Genomic DNA, 25,503 nt, shown 5'->3' with positions numbered 1-25,503 from the left:
TGGGGTGACTCTGGTGAGTTCTTTCATCCTGACTTGCATCTCCTATGTTTACATCCTCCCCATCATCCTGAGAAAGCACTTTGGGTGCCACGGGAAAGTAAAGGCCTTGTCCACCTGCTTCTCCCATCTGACAGTGATTGCTATCTTCTATGGGAGGATGAGCTTCATATACACGTGCCCCACCTCCAGCTTGTCTAGCAGTCTGGATAGCTGGTATCTGTGATGTATATGGTGGTGACACTCATGCTTATTTACAGCCTCAGGAATGTGGAGGAGAAAGGAGAAGTGAGAAAAATACTGGAGAGAAAAAAGTGATGCCAATTAAATGAGGACAGTGAATGTCCACTGAAAATCTCCTCCTCTCGCCTCAGAATCCTTGTATCTCTGTTTCAAACCACGGTACATCAATGTACACTAGGGAACTTCTAGTGCTCAGCAGTGGGGTCCACACAGATAATTAGTGAGGCACTGGAGAACCCCAGCTTGCCACGAATGAAGTATTCGCGTAGACATATCCTCTCTCTGTTCCTCACCCCCCGCCCCCCAACTCCCTCTGCATATCTAGCAGAGGCCTCCTCTCCGTCCTTCACGCAATCTAGTAGCTGTTGGTATGAGGGCCTTCTCCTGTGGCAAGTTGCCCATGCAGAGCTGTCTTCCTGTTATTTCCATCTCTTTGACTTTAGGCTCTTTCATTTCTGCTATTATTCCTTCCCTTCTATAACATGGTCGCTGTATTGCTTGACTCTGTGAAGCATTTTGAGGTACACTTTGAAAGAAAGAGGCTATAAAAGTAAAGTGGTGGTGTGCTGAACTTTTCACTTGTGTGGGTGCCTATCAGCAGTCTTTTCTGTGTCCCTTCTCATAACATTCCTCCCACAGGTAATCCAGGAGCCTTCTCCTCTGCCGCCTCTGCCAATGAAGCAGCCTTCAGGTATCTTTTGGCTTTGTTCACTTTCCACTTCCTTTTAAATCTTGTCTGAAAACTTCTTTGTCTTTACATCTCTCAATCTCTACCTCCTCTTACTCTATGGTGCCCACCTATCTTTAGTAATGTTTCCCATTCTCTCTGAAAGAAGAGATCCTTTCACACAACAAGGGGAGAATTGGTTATGGAATGAGGGTTTATTTCCAAGTTATTGAATGTATTCTTAAAGAACAGGGGCCAAATCCCTGGCTGGTGTAAATCAGCACAGGTTTGCTGACTTTGAGGGAGCTATGCCCGTTTGCACCAGCTGAGGATCTGGCCTCTACTTGGAGGTACATTTGAATGTAGTATTTAATTAGTTAAAAGCAAATTCTTCAAGAGCAGGATGTTAAAACCTTTGCTAAGATTCTACCCTGGGTACTTTGAAGAGGACATCAGCAAAGCCAGATGTGTCTCACACTGGATTGAGAATTAGGAGACCTGGATTCTAAGCTTGCCTCTGCCACTGATTTTCTATGTGACCTCAGGCAAGTAGTTTCATCTCTCTGTGCTTCTGTTTCCCCTCCTACCTTTTGTCTGTCGCACTATGTGTTTGTACAGCACTTAGCAGTTCAATAGATCCACATCTCAGTTGGGACCGCTAGCTGCTACTCTGTGGTGCAGTCCTGCTATTTAAAGTATAGGTACTCTGCTCTGCCAGCATGGCCATGCATATACAGGGTGTGCAAGCTCACGCTGTGCGGAGATGCTGTTTTGTTCTTTACAATGGACACCTCCATGCAGCTGCATGGAGGACACCATTTTGTTTCTGTATAAAATAGTATCCTCCATGTGGTGTGACCTCACACAAGTACAGTGCATGCGAGGCCATGCTATGCAGAGGATGCCATTTTGAGAACAAAATGGCATCCCTCCATTCAGTAAAAGTGCCGGAAGGCTGTTCAGGTGTGATCCAGCCCCACGACAGCACAGCTGCTACCATAATAAAATAATACTAAAAAAGCTATACAATTGAGTATTTTTAACCAAGGGAGGAATGCTTAAGATGTATCACTAAATCCTCTCACTTCATTTTCTGTATTTCTTCTGATTGTTTACTCTGAACGCATCTTTGCTATTGAGAGAGATTATTGTGAGATGTGTATGACCCTTTGAGATATAACTGAATTGATTTATTTTGGTTTACTTGGGATTTACTGTAGGCCTTATCATGTAACCTACACAAAGAACCAAACACCTAATTTACTCTGAGGGGGGACGCTTGGACTTGGTTGGCAATAAATACCTCAACTCTGTGATCAGACCCATTAGAAAGGAAAGCTTTTATTATTGCTTAGAGCAGGGGTAGAGTGGGGAGAGGAGAGCATGTTCTGAGAGGGTGGTGAATGTGATCAGTGTGTCAGGAACCTAGTTACAGGTATGAAGCTGGGAAAGGAGGCAGTCTTCAGAAAGAGGGCATTACATTTCAAATTTTCTAAACCTTTTTTTTTTTTTTTTTTTACTGTTACATAGGATGAATGATTGAAAGTTTGTCAGTGTTGCCGACTTCTGTGACATTTGGTGATTTTCTTAAAGCCCCAGCTGCTGGAGTCATGTGATTACTAGAGAATCTCAGTTTCATTTAATTTTTTGTTTGTGTGTGTATGTGTAAGTTTCCAGCCTTGAAGGGTTGGGGAGAAAAAGTGTAACGTGTATAGCAAAGGCACCCTAAAGCTCAGAAACAGAACCCAATATTTATTATTTTAAAAAATATTTGGATTTTTAAGCACATTTCATGATTTTGTGGGGGTCTGGCTCATGATTTATGAATACTTGTGTTGGTAATATGGAAATCTGCTCATTTATTCAACTGTCACATCTCCCCCATCACGTGTATGTACCCTAGGGTATTTTATAGGGTGATTCATGAGAGATGGCCTATCCAGACTGGGTTGTTACTGTAGAGTGACTCTTATGCACTAGGTTGTTCACACATTGATTTGTCATCATGGGGCTGCTTAGTGTTGAGCTTCGAGAGTTCTTGAATTTAGAAGTAAAAGGGCTATTGAAATATGTTTTGGATTAGTGAGTTGGGAAACATATAAAGAGTTTGCGAACAGCTTCAAGGCTATATCCATGGAGCTATGCTGGAGCTACTCCACCTGAGGTGCTGGTCCATAAGTTACAGAAAATGTAGGCTATGATGTTCCAGAAAATATGGGCTAAATCCCACTCCTGCTTGTTATCGATTCCACTGACAGTGGCCTGTCACAGGAATCGGTGACTAAGTATTATCTCCCCAGTAGCAGCACAAACAGAGGAGAATGTAGATTTGCTTCTCAAATGATGTCATAACTGAACTCTGTCGCTTATTGGCTACATGGCAACAATAGCTCAGAAAATAACTTGCCTTCTTTCAAGGGGGGATGAGAGGTGGGGGCAGTGATGGAGTGTTTCTAAAAGGCTCCTTCTGTCCCAGTCCGATCTGGCCAGAGGTGAAGGAAATAGCATGAAATGCTTCTAGTGAAAACATGATGTGTCTATTGTTAAAAGTAATTTCAGACCATCTCTTCAGGATTTTAAAAACAATTTTAATAGTAAAAGAACAAAGAATAACCTGTTACAATGTGTACATGCTGCAGTAGTATTTCATCAGGTTTTTTTACATATATTTTTTTCCTTGCAACATTGACAACTCTCACAGCTTCTTCTGAAAATTAAGATTGCAGGGGCTCTCTTGTTCTCTCTTTTTTTAAAGACCAAAAGAGAACATGTTTTAAAATTCCTTTCATAAATCTTAAAACTCCTTAAAATGAAAGGAACAATTATCATCTTAACCCCCCCCCCCAAAAAAAAAACAAAACAACCTAAGACCAACAGCAGCTGCCCCAAAGCCCCTGCAAAACAGGACTTCAGCCAGGTATGGGAGCTAGCAGGGAATGTATTGATTTTGGACTCCTTTGAAGAGGAAACCTAGCAATACTCTTATGGCAGAAGGGAATGTACCAACACAGGGTTCAGAGGAGAAACTATATCAATACCTTGATGTTCACTAGAATGTCCCAATCTCTGGACGCCTTTAGAAAGAGGGAACTTTGAGAATGCCCCAGTGTTTGCTGGCAGAGAACAGTCCCAATGTCACAAGGTCATGTCTCAACCTGGGACAAAAATGGGAGCTCAAGGGCTACTCTAATGCTCAGTCCTTTTGTTATGTTCCTAATTAAGCACACTGATGAGAGAAGCAATGATCACACTTCTCTGTGTGATCCAGTAAGTGGAACCAATAGGCCTTTTTCCAGACAAATTATAAGAGAGGGTCAGAATCTGAGAGGGAGAGATAAGGGTCATATAAATAGAGCAATTTAAGGTGAGAGAAAGCACAAGAAAACTGACATCCTTTTTTAATCAAAAAACCAAAGGCTATTAAGTATGACTGAAGATAAATGAAATAAGTCACTCATATTTAAAAGCTAAATACAAATCAGACCTGCACAGAGAAGATTTTGAGAAAGAGGAAGAGCTGTAAAAGGAGCAAAGGGTGCAAGAAACGAGGAGCAACAGTGCATGAAAAACAAAGGTTATAGATGGTATCTGCCTAACAAGTAGTCCTGTGATTGGTTGAGGGGGTTTCCTGCAACTGTGGGGCCTACTTTCGATCCTCCCTCTGTTCACACATCTGGGCAGAGTTCCTCTGGGCAGCCTCCACTGGCTCCCTTGACACCTTTGAGGAGCAGTGGTGCTGTCCAGGGTTCTCTGCTCTGTGTCCCCCACAGGTTTCCTACCTTTGACCCTCACACTTATCCCTGTTATTTTTCCATTGTCCCATGCAATTATTTGAGTCCCGGGCCCAGTGGATCCTCCCCATGGGCTGCAGGAGGGTGCTTTACCAGTGGGCGGGCTTGTGTCCACCGACTTCCCGGAACCCAGTATGAAGTAGTCTTGTGATGTAGTTTGCCAGTTGACACGCAACTTGTACTTGTAATGGTTACATTGCTGTAATGTGTTTCCTGTTTGTGTACTATGTACTGCCTTCTAGTGACTGGCCTATTGAAAATAAAAGCAGTACAACTGACAGCTAATGAGCATATTCCTTTATCTTTAAAGTGATGAGTCTTGTTTTTTTGGATTAAAGATCCTCACAATAGCTGGTGATGATGATGCAGCCATGTATTTGTAACAAATCTTTGCGTAAATTGATTTTAAACTTTACACATATTTGCTAAACATTTTCAAGTAAGAATAGAGATATATATAGAAATCATTAGTTTGACACATGCAGTGTAAACCACGGAAAGGTAAATTTGAATGAAGCTCACCACAATGATTAGAAAGATGACATCCTCTTTTATGAGTATCAGACAATAAAAACCACTTGTCCCTTGACTCTGAACAAAATTAAAATCCTTTCTTAATGCAAGAGGGGAAGGGAATATTCTTGCCCATTCTCTGCACAATTCTGAGTGTGGCTAAATGCAACACCATTCACCAGCCCAACAAGGACAAAGGCTGCCAGAGATCAAGAGATAGATCCATAAGGTTAAGTAGAACTACTCTCCTTCTGCCTACTCTCAGTTGTTCTCTTCCACCTGCACCCCAACTTGCTGCACCAACCTCTGAGATCTGGTGTTCAACTTCAACACATGCAATCTGCAAAGCTTGAACTGGAGAAGGGCACGGAAAGAAAATGCTTCACATTCCATGGTTGATAGGGATGGAGTGATGTGGGCGGGGACAGGGGATGGGGGCGGGGGGAGGGCTACTGTATGCTGAATGTGAGGGAGAAGGAGGTAAGTAGGACTCCAGCTTATGCTAAACCTGCCCTGTACTAGAAGGACTGACCTAAATCTGGCTGGTACACAGCCCATGCCTTAGGATATGTCTACCTTGAGTCGGCTGCCTGTGCGAGGGAACTCTAGGCTTGAGCGGCTACATTATATTTTTACCTTATATTAAGACTTTTCTAACCCAGGCTCAAGCGTAGGGCTCTGGCGTCCACACTGCAGTGTGCAGACCCAGGTCTTAGTAACCATATCCCAGAGTCCCTAGCACCTCCACCCTCTGAAATGTGGCTTTTCTAGCCCTAGGACCATGGTGCACTGTGGGAAAACTTTACTGCCTACCCTGCACGTTACCAGGAAGCAGGTCACTTTGCAAAAGGCTTGTTCGGTTTGTTTTCCATTGCAAGCCCAGGAGGCCGTCTGACAGTGTGCTTGCAGACCAGTGATCAGAAGAGAATGGGTTAACACTGACCTGAGCTGCTGCCGTTTGCCATTTTCACGAGAGTGGACTGCAGATTGTTGGGATAGAGAGGACCAAGGAAGTTGTCCCATGGAATTGTGGGATACTTCCAGCTGACTCCAGGCCCAAGACAAGCGGGGCTCTGTCAACATTGCAAAGCAATAGGGTCGCACCCTGGGTTACAGCTTAACTCCTCCAGCCCTGCAGGGTCTGGGACCCTGGGTCCGAGCCCTGGATTAGCGCAATTGCAGTGTACACTGGGGGGTTAGGCTTGAGCCAAGGTTCATGCATAGGCCTACGTTACAGTGTAGACATACCCTTAATGTGCTGTATGTCACTGTCAAGTGATGATTGCAATGCTTCTCCATTTTCTTAACCAACAACTGGCAGATACCATATTTACATGAGGACTAGCTTGTACCAGGAACAGGAAGGGATTTCTACTTATAGGATATGAACGTTTATATCACTCTGAGAGTCACTTGATCAGAATGGCAACCTCGCAGGATAGCAGAGGGGTGAGTGCTGTGATAGATTTAGCTAGTGATCTTGAACATTCAGGCTGTCAGCTGTCCTTATTGGAGCAACAGAAATCTAATGACTACTCCACTAACCTGTGGATAATATAGGGAAGATGTAGTATTCCCAAGCCCTTCTGTTCTATGGCTGTGAGGTGAATTTTAGTGGCAGATTCCCTATGCAGAGCTCACATGAGAGACTCCAGGTTCTCCTTCCTAATGAAAGGTGGATAGGTGACTCTGAGGACTCTGTTCCCTATGAATATACACAGAGCAATTGATTGCTGGCTCAGATATCATGGGAATATCATCCACATCTGTTGGACTTCACATACACATGGAAAGCCTGAGAGTGTCCTGAGAGTGGCGGATAGGTTTAATTCAGAGTTAGATTTCATAGGGTCAAGGGTGGGAATACAGGATAAGACTTCAAATAGGCACATACAGACAGTATCTCAGGTAACTCAGAGCAGGGGATATAGGGTGAAAATTCATACATACAGCATCCCAGGAGTCAGGGGATACAGGTAAGACTTCACACACATGAATACTCCAGGGGGAAGAGAGGATATTTTACAGAGATGTTTAAACATTTCCAGTAGTTTCATCAGATGAGGCCTGGTGAATATTCAGGGTCCCTGATAACTTCTTGCCAAGTTAATCTGAGAAGGAATTGTTTAGGACTAGGTGAATTTCATGAAGCCACCCTGCACGTGCTCAACAGAATCTCGGCAGGTGGATGGAAGGGCCGAAAATAAGTGTCAATGGTGAAGAAGACCATTCTGGAACCTTGGAAGACACCATTCTGGTGACTTAGATGATACCAAACTGCGCCAGCTCATGCAGTTCCAGATGGCTGAAAGCCTCCCATGGACAGATCACTGTGATATCTGCAAGACAGAGAGTGAAACTTGACAAGCTCAGTACAAGCTCCGTATACCTGATTGATTCTTCTGTCCTATAGGGATGGGCAGGCTGCTTTATTAAAGAAATAGTGCTAGGTGAAGGAGAAAGGAAAATGGGCCTCTATTCAAAGACTAGGCAGAGAGGTGAGGGACAATATTTCCCCACCCCATCAGGGTAAGAGTGGGCAGACTCCTGCCTCCCGCTACACTGAACTAGATCAATGGTTCTCATGTGGCATTTCACCTCTTGCTGCACCAGAAAAAAAACCATAGTCCATGCAGTCTTGTATCTCATCTTCAGCAACTGATAACTAGAGCTATTTGAACAGCTCACTTAAAAACTTCTGATTAATTTTGCTTCCCCGTTTGTTTGTTTTTATAACCAGATTGTGATTTTCTTGAATACTTTTGTTATCTGACACTATTTGCTGAATAATCTTGGCACACTGTTCTAGGTGTGTAGATTATTGGGGTGTGTCTGATGTTTGAAATCTGAGCTGTTTTGATTGGACAGATCACATGACACATTTCTTGTCACTGGGTGGACGAGTGTAACTCTTAGAATAAGCAATCTGGTGAGAATGCTAACAATTAGCAATTTGAAATTCACTTTCTGTGATTTTCTTGCATTACTGGCATTAAAGTAACTGTTTCTGTGAACTTTCCTGCCAGTGAAGTAATTTGCTACAATATTTGCAGAAAGCAAAACACAAGTGAGCCCATTCACAGCCAAGTGAATCCATTTAAAAATTCAAACAGACATAAATATTTCATAGTATTTGCCTAATTCCACAGCTGATAGAAGATTACAAGGAAGGGAGGCTGGAACACTCACAAGGCCTCTTGGCCACTTGTGCAGTGCTACATTATGGAAGGACAAAAATGACATTTATACCTGACCATAGTAAGCAATCATCTTAAGCCCTGAAGCATGAAGGCTGATTGTCCATCTGTCTTGTATGGTTTAGACACAACAAATCCTGCATCTTGTCAGGAGGTTAGACTAGATCACCCTTGCTGTCCCTTCTAGCCCCATGATTCTATGTTTTTGTAACAGAAATACTTTAAAGGCATCTGAAGAGCAATATTAAATATGACTTACCTGTTCCAAGTCCCTCCATACCTGGAATGTCATCTCCAAACCTGTGAGAAAGGACAACAGAGGAGAGGTGAGGCTGGAACAGAACCAAAAGAGAAGTATTACCTCACACAGGGTCTTTCCTAACTGAAGGGAGATTGGATCAGCACCTGAGAAAAGGGAATAGTTCAACGAGGATTTTGCTAAATTACAGGGACAAAGGACAAAAGATTAGCAGCAGAGGAGTGAACAGCTCACAAGAAGTTCCTCACTGCCAAGGGGACGTAGGGTTGCCAATTTTGATTGGATGAATTCCTGGACATAATCACATGACATAATCTTTAATTAAAGATTAATCTTTAATTACTGGATTGGCAACACTAAAAGGGAGTGACACAAGAGTATAATACAAGTGTTTCCTGGTTTGGCCTAATGGGTTCCATGGAGAATTTGGTGCAACTCTCTTGTCGGACTCATATGGGGGAAGTGTCACTTCTGGCATGATTTCCTCCCTATGAGAATGTATCTTGCCTTCTCATGTTCTATTCATACAGAGATCATCTGAAAGCTCCCAGATATGAGAAGGTGTATCAGATCTCCTCACTGCTTCACCTAATATATGGGAAGGGACATACCACTCCCTGGAGCTCTCATTAGTACTCTTACCCTTTTACTCCTTTCTTTGGGGGCTTGCTTTTGAACTGTCTTGTCTGCCTTTGCTTGAACTTGGGAGGTCCCTTGCGTGGTGTGGTGGGACCAGTTGCCACTTCTGTGGTGTTGAGGGTATTGGCGTCGCTCATTCTTGGGTTGCTGTATGCACGAGGTACTCTTTCAAATCTTCCTGTCTGTAAGACAAATGCAGATAATGAAATGGAAGGAGAGTGCTCAACTTATGACTTCTAGATACCATCAACTAGAGGAGGAAGAAAGGACTATAACTTTGACCAGAGCCTGGATGGAGATTCAACAGCCAGGATGGGCAGGTTTGGTGTCCCGAGCCTCTGTTTGCTAGAAGCTGGGATGGGTGACAGGGATCACTTGATGAGTACCTGTTCTGTTCATTCCCTCTGGGGCACCTGGCATTGGCCACTGTCAGAAGACAGGATACTGGGCTAGATGGACCTTTAGACTGACCCAGTATGGCCGTTCTTATGTACAGTATAAGAATCAGAACAGCATCTGCAGTCACACTTGCTTGGATAAAAATGGCAAGTTCTCAGTCTCCAAGCCATGGGGACACCAGCTGGGGGCAGAGAGACATTTATCCCCATAGCAGGATATTGCACAGTGACCTGCAGACAGATGGTTACACCTGCTTCTGAAACATGCATTACTGGTTAATGTTGGAGACAGGTTGCTAGAGCAGAAAGCCCAGTAATCTGTTCTGGTGGAGCAGGAAGACTAGTACTAATGGAGCTAGACAATTGGTTTGTCCTACTCTGGTAATGCCTATATTTTTATTTGCAGATTTAGTATTTACCTACTGGGTGCCACTTCACCATAAGAAAATGTTTATAATCATTACAGAATATCTAGGCAATATGGACTATTAGCCTCCTAGGGAAATAGTTTTTCCCAAGATGTTTTAAACTGGACCAGTGGAGAATATATTTTAGGAAACAATCCTTCATTGACTAGGATGTGGGAGAGTGTGAATGGGTGAGATGGCCCAATAGACATTGTCCATCTCCAATTTTGATGATTTTAAGTGCCATGAACAACGGTTTTGCATACTCCATTGCTGCATATGGATCAGGCCACAATTCCATATCATAAAAAGGAAATCCAGGAACAAGGCTAAGTAATTAACACTGTGTGGTTCTCAAATCTGTACATCTGTTCAGCAGATTGTAAAAGTGCCAAGGAACCATTTGGTCACTGTCATCCCCTAGTGGATGGTGGACTGGAAAGGATATGAATTCAATTGCTGGCACGTAGAGGACATACATTCTCTTTTGCTGCTTTGGTATCTGAGGGTCCTGTGGTTCTACACCCTACAGGACATGGATCCCTGACACCTGTGTCCCATGGTGTCACCATCCCTTCATTAAGTCTGATGCAGCTCATTGCACATTGTTCAAGAGCACCCAGTGGTATACTGGTTAAAAAAAAAAAAGTGGATAAACTAGCCTACAATACATTCCATATTCTCCAAAGGAGAAGGGAGTAAACTCTGTTTACTCATTTTACCCTCAGCTCCACTCCTATGTGCACCCATGGAAAAGGCCATTGTCCATCTTTCTCCCTTCCTGAAGTCACATACTTCCCTTCTTTGTGTTCATCATGTAACTCCTGTCCTAAAGCATTTCTGTTGGTTCACTTACTGAATGTTCATGCTAACAAGTGTTGGAATTAGCTTCATGGTCTCAGTACTGACGTCAAATCCCTTTATGTCACCGCAGTAACTTTAGTATAATCCTCCAAATATCCTCTTTCCCTCCCCCACCCTCTGTGATGACGCTACAGTCTGCAGAGATGAGATCTTTCTAATCACCAGCCTATAAAAGCCACCAAAGAGCTGAGAATATTTTTAGATCATTGACAACCATGGAATGAGAGGGCTTCTTGCCCCTCATCAGTGCCTGCACTTGCTGTAATTCTTTCCTTTAAACAAAATCTGGAAAGGTCAGGGGGGACAGCCTGAGGAGCAAAAAATATATTCTTAGCAATTCCATTTTAACGTGTGCATGTGTGTTGATACACCACATACTTTGAAATAAGAGTGTTCCATACAAGGAGCTCAGATACCTAAGTGCTGAACACCCTATGAATACCTCAATAGCTACATCTTTCCATACACTAATACACGAGAGACTGAACGGTGAAAGCCATCCCAAGTGAAATAACAGACAGTAGAGTTTGCAGTGACAGCCAGGAATAGTTTGAAATGTATATGCACTAGCCTTGCTGCCTACAGTATATCCATAATCTTCCAAGGCACACTTGCTATACACTCAGTTTGATCACAAACCTAGTCACAGTAAATCTAGTTATGTATCTGTCTTGTTACCTATATGAATCCTGTCACCATAGTATCTGAGCATCTCCCAGGAATTTATGAATTTATCCTCACAACAACCCTGCAGAGTGGGGAAACTACATTTTATAGAAGAGAAGCTGAGATACAGAGATTAAGTGATTTGTCCAAGGTCACAGAGTAAGTTTGTGTCAAAGCCAAGAATTATACCTAGATCTCCTGACTCTCAGTTTAGGGCCAAATTCACTGACGAAGTAAATGGAATTGTGCTAATTTACACTAGCAGGGAGTTTGGTCCCTATTTTCTTAGCCACAAGACCATCTTTCCTTTCTGAGAATGTGTTATTTAAAGAATTGACAAAAATTTTTTTAAACCCTGCTGCTTTGCTCTAAGAAATGTAGAGCTTTAAGCATAAAAATTAAGCATCGTGCATGGGTTATACCTGCCTACACTTGTGGTTAAAGCATTGTGCACTATTCTGAAGAACAATAATAATCAAGGGGTAGTACACAGTTCCAATGATGTAGACACCCTCCTGGAGTACTAGAGGCACAGGGCAACAGAAATGTGTAATCCATATCCAGAGAACATCTCTAACCAGCTTTGATCCACTTTGACAGACCCAGATACTGTGCTGGCTGCCTCCTATCCTGGCCACGAAATGTGACATGATGGTAAAAATGGCTGACTGAGATTTTTAAGCCTGGATACTGACATCAGGAAACCGGAGAGGCAACGGGGCTAACATCTGTCAGTGAGACACCAGGCTGGTGCTAACACCACACTTCTTCCAGATCATAACGCCTTTGAGAGGCAGCGGCCTCCAGTCCCTCAAAGACCCCTTGGCCCCGAGCTCAGGAAGACAAGCAGATAATAGGAGGGCTCCGTCTGTGGGATTCAGAGCCTTTCCTCCACCCCACTCCTAAGTGATGTTTCAGCCACCTCCACCTGGTATATGGTGGGAGAAAGCTCAAGACAAAACCATACTACATCCTATTTCTCATCTGCACCGATGTCACAGAGTCACAGAATCACAGGGTTGGAAGGGACCTTAGGAGATGTAAGAGAGAGGGGGAGACATGGGATTCAAGAGGGTTAAGGAATTACAGTTCTCTCTTCCCCTCAGCACCTTCATTACTCCTGTTCTCCCTACCCATCTCCACATCTTGATGGTGCCTTGGGAAAGAGCACAGAGCTTTTGGGTAGGAAGTAGCCTCAGTGTTGGGAGAGTTCATACTTCCTTCATCTCAAGCTCGGCACCAGACAGCACAACATCAGTGTACTGCCATTACACTGACAGGCCAGTGAGAGTTAATTTCCATTCACACACAGGCAAAGATGTCTCTGTTCTTGCAGTGGAGACCAATTCTCATGGACACAAGAGCTGCACCAATTCTTGTCCTCTGTGACCAACTCCTCCGGAACCATGCAGGACCACTGAGTGGGGCTGCAGCCCAAGACTCACAGAAGTAGGGGAAACACACAACACAGCCTTCCGCTTGTGTTTTGAAACCCTCTCTATCCATTTATCTATGTACTCAGATGGTCCCCGTCACCCCAATACTTAGGTGCCTGCCAAACTCCTACTAGATTTGATCTTTCTCTATGGCACCTCTTTGAGTTCTCTGGCGCCTTACCTCTCAATACGTTCCAGAGGCTTTGCCACAGCTCCCCTGCCACTAATGTCACTGCCAGACAGTGAAAGATAGTCCCAGGGTGAGAGAACTGACAGAGCCAGTAGCTGTGGATTCCTGTCCTTTCCCAGTGAAGGTTGCTGGACAACTGAATGTTCCTTCACATCCTCTGCCCTCCCTCACACAGTGTTATCTAATTGGCTCTGACAGGATCTCTACTTGGCCCAGGATTTAATCCATTTGCGTAATAGCCTTGCTTGCGTCTGAACACTAATTTTACCTAATACAATCTGTTCTCAGTGATGTTCTTATCCCAGTGCTGGCAGATGACATCCTACCTTGTGCTTCCAATGCACTTAAGGAGGCTTGAGTACTAGTGACAAATAGCTGCTCTTTAATCCACCCCCTTCACAGCTTTAATCTCTGATCCTCTATGGAAAATTTCCCTGACAGGCGAAATAGACATCTGACATGATCTTCTTTATAGCAACATCAAACAGATTCCCCATGTGGGCTGTGACCTTCCTCGGGTCCGTGCCCTGGGAAGGTCAGACACGCACTACTGCATGTGTGCTGGGATCTGCAGTGCAGCCCCCAAAATGTCCCAGGTGGGTTGTGATCTTCCTCGCAATGATGCCCTGGAAACACACACCGTCTCCAGGTAGAAATGCTCTCGCTGTTTTATTCCAGGTGGTGATGTCCTCACCATCTCAGCTATGGGCCCCATGTGTGCTGCAGCAGTGGTCTTCCTTGCAGCAGTGCTCTAGCTAGAGGACTTTGTATCCAGTATCAGACATAACTGTGGCTGAATGGAGAGAAGACCCACAGCTCCAGTGCCAGTTGTTTGAATTGGGGATGTAATGAATATTTCCAGCCTCGGCCACTGCTGATGCCTGTAACCTACTGCTCTGAGCTCTCAGACTCTTTTCTCTAGCAATGGTTTGAAGACCAAACAGAAACAAAAAAGGATACACTTAAAAAGAGAGTCAGCTTTTAAGCTAGTTCTAAGTAGAACTGAAGTCCTGCAGCCCCCTCCTTGATGGGAATCCTAGGAAATCCCATCCCATCCTGCTAAGGTGAAATGGTGAGCTTGGAAGACAGACTGTTACAGAGAGAAAGGGTTTATTACCAGACTGGGGAAGGGGGTATCTAGCTGTGTGAGCAGAACCCTTCAAATACCTCCTGGGGTTTCAGCAGTACCTTGTAAACAGCAGCTGAGTCCTGGACTCCAGTAGTGTCTTTACCAGACTGTACACATTTTACAGCAATGCCCTGCCAGTGCCAGCCATACAAAGACTCAGATGAATTCCACAACAGCCAAGCAACAGTCCAAACCAAACAGTCACCAAGAAAAACACTAAGGAAGAAGCTGCTTCCAAACTAACCAGCCTCTTATAGGTAGGCTGACTATTCGTGCAAGATTTCCATTTACTCCAGCCGCCTTTTTTGTTGCTGTTGTTGTTGTTGTTTTGTTGCTTTCTTTGCTTTGGCAACGCCACTCCGGCCACTTTCCTTTTTTTAGCTTCCCCCAAGTGTCCTGATATTTTGTCAGTTTCAGCTGGTCACCCTACCTTATACTAAGGTAAGAGACAGAGCAAAACATTACCTAAGAAATGAAAAACTGTCTCTTCCAGACACAAAACTCCAAACAATTCCCCAGTGGTTTCATTAGACTTTTCTCAGCTCAGTTTCTCTCTTTCCTCCCACCCTCCCTCCCCACCATCAGTCTGGGGTACACAGAGGTTGTAGGGAAAACTTACAGTGCTGAGATCTTCTCTCGGAAATCATTAAATTACCTTCCTCCGGCCTGATTAGAAAAATCTCTCAAAGACGCAACTCATTCTCCAGAAATAGTCTGCCCGCAGGTGACGTCACAGACTCAAGGCACCAATCATGAGGCATTCGTCCTTGGAGGATGGCAACCGCGTCTCCAAGACCTTTGATCCTGGCTTTATTGAGGCTGCATCTAGGGGAAGATTTAAAGAAATGTTATAACCATGACATGCTCCTAACGGAAGGCCCAAGTCGGTTTTCTGAGTTGGGAAGGGAATGTGGGGAAAAGGAATCCTCCCTCATCTCCAACAATCTAGTAGCTTGAGGCAAAGTAGTTGAGTAGCCCACTGCCACTATTATAGCCCATGGGCTAAGGTAACAGCTAGGTCTTCTGGGTGCCCCTGCACTGGAGTAGAGAGATTAGGCCTGTGGATGAATGGAGTGACAGAAGAGGCAGGTAGGGGTGTGATAGAGAAGACAAGGGAAATACAACATTTTGTGAGGACATTTTACAAGGGAAGCAGATCATACATTGGTCCAAATTAAACTCTGGAATAACTCCACTGATTTTAACATACTTTTTTTAAAGACCTTTGTTTTTTATTTGGGATGTCTTTTAATGATCAGGTGCACGAGCCTCAGAGGAGAGCAGTGACAGAGATCTAGATGAAAGCAGTGAGTCTGAAGATGATTTTGAAGAAGGCCAGATCTTCAGCTGATGTAACTCCATTGACTTCAGTGGGAATATGCTTATTTACACCACCTAAGGATCTGGCCCAGGGAGTGAGGTCAAGGCACAGAGGAAGGGGTATACTGTTCTGAGAACAGGGAGTGGAATGAAAAGAGATACAGAAATTGCAAGAGGAGAAGGACACAAACATAACATTAGAGAGAGAAGAGTGGGAGAGAGAGTGTTGTATTTCGGAAGCAGGTATCTCTACCTTCCAGACTTACCCAGTAACCTTTGAAGTAGCTACAGTGGTGTTTAAAAGGTGATGCTGCACCTATTGATAGAAAGGATTCTGGGGCACATCTGGGACCCAAATGGCCGGCTGAACAAGAACAGGGAACTCTCTGAGAGGGTAAAGCAACTGAGCAGAAACTCCTGGTGCAGAAGAACAGTTCAAGACTGGACTGTTGATGAGTTACCACAGCATCGCAGTGCGATTCCAGTGCCCTATTAAGTGTGGCATCCGAGGCAACTACCCACTTAGTTCAGGCCTGTGGCCACCTCATGTACGATTGCATTGCTCAGTCATACTGCATTATGTCAAATATCATGAAGGGAGTGCAGTGCTGGGCTGAGCCCACCTTCTGCCTGGCCTGAATGCAATGTCAGAGGTGCATCAAATACTGGCAGTATTGCCAACTCTAGCAAGTGTCACAGTTCTCACCATAACTAAGTCCAGATTTACAAAGATATTGACTTAAATACTCTGAAGATCTGTGCCTTGGTGTTTTCTTTGAAGCGTCACATCTTGCAGGTTGGCCATTACAAGCATGTCTACACTGCCATTAAAAAACTGCAACAGCTGACTTGGGCTTGTGGGGCTCGGGCTAAGGGGCTGCTTAACTGCAGGGTAGATGTCCGGGATCGGGCTGCAGCCTGGGCTCTAGGACCCCGCAAGTTGGGTGGGTCCCAGAGCTCAAGCTGCAGCCCAAGCTGGAATGTTTACACTGCAATTAAACAGCCCCTTGGCCTGAGCCCTGTGAACCTGTGTCAGCTGGCACGGGCCAGCTGCAGGTGTCTAATTGCAGTGTAGACATACCCTGTGTGAGAATCTCAGCTTTCTTTAAAAAATGTCAGTAAGTCCCTACTTTCACGGTTGTGGAGAAAAGCTTGAAAATGTGACCTGGGTGTAACCTAAAGGGTCTGAAACCAGAAGACAAAGAAAAAGAAGCTGAAATATATTTTTCTAATATCCTCATGATTTTTAAGACAATCTCATAATTTTTTGAGGCTGGACTAACGATTTTTTAATATTTGGGTTGTCATCTCCTCCTCCCTGCAGGGACTGGCTCTGGCACACAAATACTCTGAGGTTAAACATGGTCAGCAGCTTCCTGCAGGCTGGAGCAGCCTTGGGGATATAAGCAGCTGCAGTATGTTGGCACCAGACTCTCCTCCCACACCCACTGCTCATTCCCAGTTCTCTGTCTGCCTCCAACTGGCCCAGATGTCTGTTTTCTCTCCTTGTCCCTCTCTCTTATATTGAGAGCATGCTGGGAAACAACTGTTTTGTTTTCCCCTGTGAAAAATGTTGATGAAAATGAAACTTTTTTTTATTTTGTCGAAATTTTTCTTTGAAACTTTTTTCAGGCTTTTGTTCTAAAAGTAAAACTAAATTATGTAGGTTTTCAGCAACCAAAATTCCCAATTTTGCAGTTTAAAACAAATAATTTTTTTTCTGAGAAAAACCTGAAAATGTTTGACGAAAATTGTCATTTTTAATGAAATTTTCCATTTTGTTGAAAAAGTCATTTTCCAGTGAAAAAGACATTTTGACAGAAAATACTCAACCAGCTCCATTTATGTTCTTCTCTTGTCTCTCTTTTTCATCCCTTTCTCACTCTTTCCCACTGTTGCCTTCCCTTTTTCTACTGCTCTCATTCCATCTATTCTCTCACCCTCCCCTTTCGCTTCTCTTTCTCTCCTGAAGGTGCTGGACTCTGCTTTGCAGTGTGTGTGTGTGTGTGTGTGAACATGCAGGCAAGCGTGCACTTAATGCTCCCTTTGCATGGCACTAACAGACATGCAGGAGTGACTGTTGTAATTTTAAGGAGCATCCCAGCTGGATGATGGGATTTGCTGGGCATGATGGCTTGACCAGGAGTCAAGTACCAGATCAGTTCCCTCTGTGTGTCCATGGCTATGGCCTCCCACATTGCTGCTTCATACTCTGGCTTCCATCCCTTCTTGTGATTGACTAACACAGTGAGAAATTGAGTTTCATGCTTTTTTTCAACTCCCACGTAACACAGCTTAGACCTGAACAGGGCCAGAAACTGGGGTCAAACAATAACAGTAATCCTGTCTCTATGGCCCCGGAAGGGAGAACCACCACTCTCAATGCTGCTGTAGGGATAGCTCAGTAGTTTGAGCATTGGCCTGGTAAACCAGGGTTGTGAATTCAATCCTTGAGGGGGCCATTTGGGGCAAAAATTGGGGATTAGTCTTGCTTTGAGCAGGGGGTTGGACTAGATGACCTTCTGAAGTCCCTTCCAACCCTGATATTCTATGACCTTTCCCCCTACTTCCATTCTAAGAAATCTTTTGCAACCCCTCCCCCAAGATCTCAAACCCTAGGGTAACTATGGTAATCATAACTATACTGGAAATAACAACAAATTTGGCAAACTTTAATGATACAGGAAACACACAATTTAAAATAAACTCACAATTCCATGGATGAGTTTGTCTTGCTATGAAAAGATATCTGACCTGAGGCTGAAATATAGTGGGCCAGATCCTTGACTGGTGGTTCCACTGGCATCAGTGGATCTATACTCATTAATTTACACCAGCTGAGGACCTAAACCAGCTGATACAAAACATGTACAATATTTGTTATTTGGACTAACTTGTCACTGTCCTTTTCACAAAATTCTCTGTCCTTCTAAATCCCACCTAGGCCAGAAATGAATTTCCAACAAACAATAAAAATACTTACACCCTGATTGCGATCTCACTTATATTCTAGAGTCATAGAACTGCAGGGCTGGAAGGGATGCCTTAAAAAGTCATCAGGTCAAAGTAAACCTAGACCATCCCTGACCAATGTTTGTCTAATCTGTTCTTTAAAACCTCCAGTGATGGGGATTCCACAATCTCCCTTGGTAACCTATTCCAGTGCTTAACCACCCTTAGAGTTAGAAAGTTTTTTCTAATATCTAACCTGAATGTCCCTTGCAGCAGCCATTTCTTCTCGTCCTCCCTTCAGGGGACATGGACAACAATCGATCACTGTCCTCTTTATAACAGTCCTTAACAGATTTGAAGACTTTGTCAGGCCTCCTCACAAATCTTCTTTTCTCAAGACTAAAGATGCCCACTTGTGTCAACCTTTCCTCAAAGGTCAGGTTTTCTAAACCTTTTATCATTTTTGTTGCTCAGGACTCTCTCCAGTTTGTCCACATCTTTCCGAAAGTGTGACACCCGGCATTGGACACAGTGCTCCAGCTGAGGCCTCACCAGTGCCCAGTAGAGTGGGACAGTTACCTCCTATGTCTTACATACAACACTCCTCCCATACTCCTCCTCCTCCTCCTCTTCCTTGCCTAACACCTCCTCCTCACTGTTCACTTTGGGGGTCTATGACTCCAGCTCCTCCCAAGTATCGGGGGACTCTTGAGGGCGGGAGGGGAAGGGGTCTCTGCCGACAATGGCATGCAGCTCTTTGTCAAAGCAGCATGTCTGCGACTCTGCACCAGAGTAACTGTTAGCCTCCCTTGCCTTCTGGTACAACTGTCACATGGCACTGCTGCGGGTCCCTTTTGTAGCCCTTCTCCCCTGACTGAGCTGCTTGTAGATAGCGACATTTCTATGGCTGGGCCAGAGTTGTGCTTGCACGGCCTCTTCTCCCCAGAAACATAGGAGATCCACCACCTCCTATGTGCTCCTGGCAGGAGTCTGTCTGCAGCGTGGAGCTGGCATGGTCAGCTAGACAGTCGTTGGGTGAGCTTTCCACACTGAGCAAACAGGAAATGGAATTTCAAAAATTCATGGGACTTTTGAGGGGAGAGGCGTGTACCTGGCCACCAGGCAGTGGAGTTCAAAACGGTGACCAAAGCAGTCACGGTGGGGTATTGGGGGACACCTCCTGCAGGCCACTAAAGTCAACGTAAGCAACGCAGTGTCTACACTGACGCTGCATTGACCTAACTACATTGAGCTAAGTGCTATGCCTCTCATGGAGGTGGAGTTATTAAGTCAGAATAGCAGGCGAGTTACATCAGCAGGAGCAACATTTTAGTGTAGACGCTTACAGACTTAGGTCGATTTAAGCTGCCTTACGTTGACCTAACTCTGTAGTGTAGACCAGGCCTGAGACATTCACTTGCTGTTCTCTAATTTGCACCTAGGGGGACCTGTAGAATCCTTCTCTCCCTATCCAGAAACCTGTCTCCTTTCCTGTATTCACCCTCTTCCTTAGGGTTGACACCTTTCTAATGGCTGGTAACTTTGGACCCACAAGGCCCTACCCCTGTTTCACCTCTTCCCTTGAGGCCAGGGATGGCAGGTTTGTAGAAATTTTGGTGGTGCCCAGAACATGTAGGCTCTGGGCTGGGGCACGGGGTGGAGGTGCAGGAGGGGGTGAAGGGTGTAGGCTCTGGGAGGGAGTTTGGGGGCAGGAGGGGCTGTGTGGGAAGTGGGTGGGGGTGCAGGCTCTGGGACAGAGTTTGGGTGCTGGGTGGATGCTCTGGGCTGGGGCAGGGGGTGGGTGTGCCGGAGGAGTTGAGGGATGCAGGCTCTAAGATGGAGTCTGGGTGCAGGCTCTGGCCTGGGGGTGAGGATGCAGGCTCTGGGAGGGAGTTTGGGAACAGGAGGGGGTGTGGAGGGAGGGGGTGCAGGTTCTGGGAGGGAGTTTGGGGCAGGATGAGGTATGTGGGAAGGGGGTCAGGGTGCAGGCTCTGGGAGGGAGTTTGAGTGCTGGGTGCAGGCTCTGGGCTAGGAGGGGGGTGCAGGAGGGGGTGAGGGTGCAGGCTTTGGGCTGGGGGTGGGGGTGCAGGCTCTGGGAGGGAGTTTGGGGGCGGGAGGGTAAGGGGTGGGGGATGGAGGGTTGATGGGGGTGTGTGGCGTTTACCTGGGGCTCCTAGGCAGGGCGGGCCGGGGGGCCTCTGTGTGCTGCTACCCCCAGGCACTGCCCCCACAGCTTCCTATTGGCCACAGGGGTGCTTGGGGTGGGACATAGACCCACCCCGCCCAGGGACAGCAGGGAGGGGCCGGCAGCTACCTGGAGCATGCAGGCAGGAAGCTGCTCAGCTCCCCTGCGCTGCCGGTGATGGGTGGGGGCCCCGGGCCATTTTAAATCACCTGGCGGTGCAGGGGGAGTGTCCAGGGGTGGAAGGTGGGGCCGAGGGAGAGACCCGTCCTCAAACAGTGCTGGAGCTGGGCCCCGGGCCACGAATATTCCTGGTGCCCAGGCTCCACGGGCCCATAGAATTTGCCTCCCATGCTTGAGGCCCTTCCCTGTTCTCCACTTCTTCCACAGGCCCTGCGCCTGCTCTGACTCTTCCCCCCAGATTGAAAAAAAAACCTGACATCAGAGCTTGTCAAATGGCATCCAGACACACAAGCCGAAACCCAGACTGTCCAGGTGAAAACCGGATGGGTGGCAACCCTACTCTCCTAGTTAGAGTGCCCTCTCCCTTCCTGGGTCTCTCTTTCAAGGTATGTCTACATTGCAAAAAGAGGTGTGTTCTTAACTCTGGTCAGCTAACCCATGTTAGCAAACTCAGGTTAAAATAGCAGGGATGACATGCCAAGTCGACCTAACTCAGGTTAGCAGCTCAAGACAAGCCCAGGCTCCCCTAAAGTATCTCTACACTGCAGCTGGGAGTGAGCCCCCCAGCCCAGGTAGACAGACGTGTGTTAGTGGGGCTTGTGTCTGCATGCTAACAGCAGCAGTGTAGATGTCCAGGCTCGGGCTGGAAGCACAGGGGGTTGTGTTGGTTTGAAAGCCTGAGCTTCCGCCTGTATTGGAACATCCACACTGCTGTTTCTAGCGTGCTAGCTTGAGCCCCACTAGCACGAGTCTACCTCTGTGGGCTGGGGGGCTTGCTGTGTCTTTGCTGCCATTTGAACCTGATTTAGCTAACCTGCATTAAGAGCACACCCATTTTGCAGTGTAGACATACTTGCAGTCTTTGACCCCTCTTTCCTTTACCAGACTGTTTTTCAATCCTTCTGGCTCACTCCACTCTGCCCCTTCTCTGTGTCCCCACCCAGGTCCCTATTTTCCCCTTTCTTCCAGCTGCCCCCTCCCGCCACTTTCTACCTTTCAGTCTCTTTCTCCCTGCCTGAACCACCCTCTCATTTCACCAACACCCTCTCCCCCAGCCTTGCCCCCTTTGTGTGTTTGATAGGTGGAATGCTTCATGAATTTGCGTGTATCCTTGCGCAGGGGCCATGCTAATCTTCTCTGTATCATTCCGATTTTAGTATATGTGCTGCCGAAGCAAGTGGGAGAGGCAGCAGCAGTTGCCCAGGGTTCCTGTGTCTTCCTTCCTCACCTTTGAACTGGGGACTGGAGTTATGCGATTAGCACTTTAGCTGGCTTAAAAGCTGCTTAATTGGGCGTTAAGTCTCCAATCTCTCCCCCGCCCCCCTCAGGCAGAGCACTCCATCACATTCCCCTGGGCTCAGGTTCCCACCTGACCGATTCCGTGCCACCCAACCTGGAAAACACCTGCAGTCTCATCCCTCTGAATGAATTTCAGGAACCTACTTCCACAGGAAACCTTCTACAGTAATATGGGTCAGGAATTACGGAAACCCATGAAGGCCCCTGCTGTGTGCTGTGTGTCTGGACCATTCCATGTGTGTCCCCTCCCATCTTTGCTAAACACATGCTCTGTGACCTTCAGCCTACCACATGTAGTGCTGAGGCATGTTAAACACACACCCATTCCTATCTATACAGAGGCTCTCACACTGTGCACATCTGCGCCCATACCAAGGTATGTATTCACATCTCTGTCACTTTCACTTGCCACATAAACTAGTGTACTAGTAGAGTGAAGTAGTGTAACAATGGGGAAAATATGTTGTAAGTTCCTGTGAGTAGCAATAACTTCAACAGGATTTATGCTTTTAAATGATCCCTCAGGCAGGCTGGGGACTTGTATAGCATATATGCATTTATACAATTTCAGTTACTGGGCCAAATTCTCCTGTCAATCCCACTGAAGTTGCTCTACATTTATTTTGCAACTTTCTTCCCACAGAATTCCAAAGTACATCACTAGCTTACCATAGAGACAGTTTCCAAGAGATACTGTAAATTTCATTGGGGCAGGGGGGATTTCTGCATTTAGAAGGGAGGCTTCCTACTCTAGCCTAGGAGCCTAATATAGTCAAATTTCATTGTGTGGGCAAGTCAGTGATGGAAGGGTCAGGGAGGTGTCATCTGATTCATAAAAATCCACAGAATCATCATTTCAGTGGTGTCACCCTTGGTAGTGTCACAGGAGGGACTCACTAAACTCGGCTCCCAGCTCCTGCGCCTCCGGCTGGTGGAAATTTTGATAATATAATGCATCGGAAATAGGGCGAGTTGGGTATCATTCAAAAGCCCTTTCCCCACCCCACCCAAACTCAGTTACCAAACAAGGCAAACCTAGAACAATTATGTAGATATATATTGGAGAAAATGTTTAAAAGGCAAAGTTGTGGTAATTACACTTTAACACCAGGATGCATTGCTTACATAAAAAAAGACTTAAAGCGTTCATTCATCGGAGTCATCATCAGTGTTGTCTCTGTCTAGGGCACCACTGCTAGATGCATTGTCACACTAATCCTCATCCGTTCCACACTCATACATCTCCATAAGTGATAGGCTGATGGCCAAACATTTGCAGGGTGGTGAGCATCTGGTCTTTGCACATGACCATTCGATTAGCGGAAGGATTGATTCCAGAGCGTGTGGTATTTCAAACATAACTGGTGTGATCAGTCCATTCTCCAAGATCCATCTATGCCCGATAAAGGAGAGTAGTTTTGGATGCTGTCAAGGTTCCTTCCCCACTCTGAACTCTAGGGTACAGATGTGGGGTCTTGCATGAAAACCTCCTAAGCTTATTTTTACCAGCTTAGGTTAAAACTTCCCCAAGGTATAAACTATTTTACCTTCTGCCCTTGGACTTTTGCTGTAACCACTAAACATCTAACAGGGATATAATTGGGAAAGAGCCCGTTTGGAAACGTCTTTACCCCCAAAATCCTCCCAAATCTTACACCCCCTTTCCTGGGGAAGGTTTGATAAAAATCCTCACCAATTTGCATAGGTGAACACAGACCCAAACCCTTGGATCTTAAGAACAATGAAAAAAGCATTCAGATTCCTAAAAAGAATTTCAATAGAAGAAAAAGTCAAAAGAATCACCTCTGTAAAATCAGGATGGTAAATATCTTACAGGGTAATTAGATTCAAAGCATAGAGAATCCCTCTAGGCAAAACCTTAAGTTACAAAAAGACACAAAAACAGGAATCTACATTCCATTCAGCACAGCTTATTTTCTCAGCCATTTAAAGGAATCAGAATCTAACGCGTATCTAGCTAGATTACTTACTAAATTCTAAGACTCCATTCCTGTTCTGTCCCCCGCAAAAGCATCACACAGACGAGAGAGAGAGAGAGAGAGAGAGAGAGAGAGGCTTTGTTTCTCCTTCCCCCCAGCTTTTGAAAGTATCTTGTCTCCTCACTGGTCATTTTGGTCAGGTGCCAGCGAGGTTGTCTTAGCTTCTTAACCCTTTACAGGTGAAAGGGTTTTTCCTCTGGCCAGGAGGGATTTTAAAGGTGTTTACCCTTCCCTTTATATTTATGACAGATGCACTTAATCATCCTGAGGCCATTCCATTGCCTGGTAATTTGCCTTCCTGATAACAGATGTAAATGCATCCTTTGTCAGTGGCATTTTTTCTCTGTTTGTCTGCTTCTTGGAAAACATCCACTTATGTAGCTCAGCAAATGTCACAATGATGGTCTTCAAATACTAAACTTGGCATATGAATGCCTCCAGCTGTTCCAAGCATCTTCAGAGCGAGGAAGGAGTCTTTGGTGGCTGAATCAAATGCCTTCCAGTAAGATAATTTGATGTTTCCAGCCAATTGTCCAGTAGTGTCACATTCGGAAATGGAATGAAATCTTTCAGGATGGTGTCTTTTAATGGTTCAAATTATAGGATATAGAGCAATTCTGATGGATATAGAGCAATTCTGTTCCCCAGCAGGAGGCACAAAAACAAAATCTTGCTGAAGTCTTGGGTAGCATCTCACAGTGAGCACTAAAACATCTGTGTCTTGTGCAAATATCCAAAGTTTAGTAGCATTTGTGGCATTGATAGCATGCAAGATTATATTAGTGTCAGCCTCCTCATGGGAACTACAAAGAAACTCCACTGAATAGTGAGAGGCAGCAGCTTGATTATACCATGTGACAACCAAATTCTTCAAGCAATTCTTCACATGCTGGAGTGTTTTTCCTGCAAGATATGCATTTAACTCATCCTTCGTGTGAATATGAGATAGTAGCTATTTCATTGTGGCACTGGAGATGTTCATGGAGTCAGTGAATTTGTATTACACAGGTGCAATAGCATGGAGGCTCTTCTTTCTGGTAATATTTTTAATTGATTTTTCTGTATACATGTCAAACACTAGGTGGATTTCATCATAGGTCCAGTATTTTCTCCGTGACCTCATACTGAAGTATTCAGCCCAATCTCAGCAGGTGTTAACAGGTTCTGGTTT

At 45.2% G+C, this 25,503-nt stretch overlaps 1 protein-coding gene and 1 non-coding gene across 3 annotated transcripts; both read right to left on the bottom strand.

Moving 5' to 3' along the window:
• Positions 1-7,024: 7,024 nt before the first annotated feature.
• On the bottom strand, positions 7,025-24,403 carry PDE6H (phosphodiesterase 6H). 2 transcript variants are annotated; one of them, XM_073327387.2, is made up of 5 exons: positions 24,324-24,403; positions 15,052-15,221; positions 9,310-9,488; positions 8,668-8,708; positions 7,025-7,550 (listed from the first exon to the last, which is right to left on the bottom strand). In XM_073327387.2, the coding sequence occupies exons 3-5, from the start codon at positions 9,441-9,443 to the stop codon at positions 7,474-7,476; spliced, it is 252 nt and encodes an 83-aa protein (XP_073183488.1). In that variant the 5' UTR covers positions 9,444-9,488; positions 15,052-15,221; positions 24,324-24,403; the 3' UTR covers positions 7,025-7,473. The 2 variants fall into 2 exon arrangements, with proteins under 2 accessions (XP_073183488.1, XP_073183489.1); XM_073327388.1 differs by lacking the exons at positions 15,052-15,221; positions 24,324-24,403 and adding an exon at positions 13,259-13,371.
• Positions 22,109-22,210, bottom strand: LOC140905682 (U6 spliceosomal RNA). Its single transcript, XR_012156921.1, has one exon. It is a non-coding gene; the product is annotated as a U6 spliceosomal RNA (small nuclear RNA).
• Positions 24,404-25,503: the final 1,100 nt, after the last annotated feature.

This window comes from Lepidochelys kempii, chromosome 1 (assembly GCF_965140285.1).
Source record: "Lepidochelys kempii isolate rLepKem1 chromosome 1, rLepKem1.hap1, whole genome shotgun sequence".
NCBI classification, from domain to species: domain Eukaryota; kingdom Metazoa; phylum Chordata; order Testudines; family Cheloniidae; genus Lepidochelys; species Lepidochelys kempii.
The sequence above is the reverse complement of the archived record's forward strand: the minus strand, read 5'-3'. Positions and strand labels throughout refer to the sequence as shown.

Bases quoted from the DNA above. Each gene is read 5' to 3' on its own strand.
- PDE6H (XM_073327387.2), bottom strand. From the start codon at position 9,443: ATGAGCGACGCCAATACCCTCAACACCACAGAAGTGGCAACTGGTCCC. The intron at 8,709-9,309 runs GTAAGAGTACTA...CCTTTCTCACAG, and splicing joins CCAAAGAAAGGAGTAAAAGG to GTTTGGAGATGACATTCCAG. The intron at 7,551-8,667 runs GTAAGTCATATT...TCTGTCTTGCAG, and splicing joins TATGGAGGGACTTGGAACAG to ATATCACAGTGATCTGTCCA.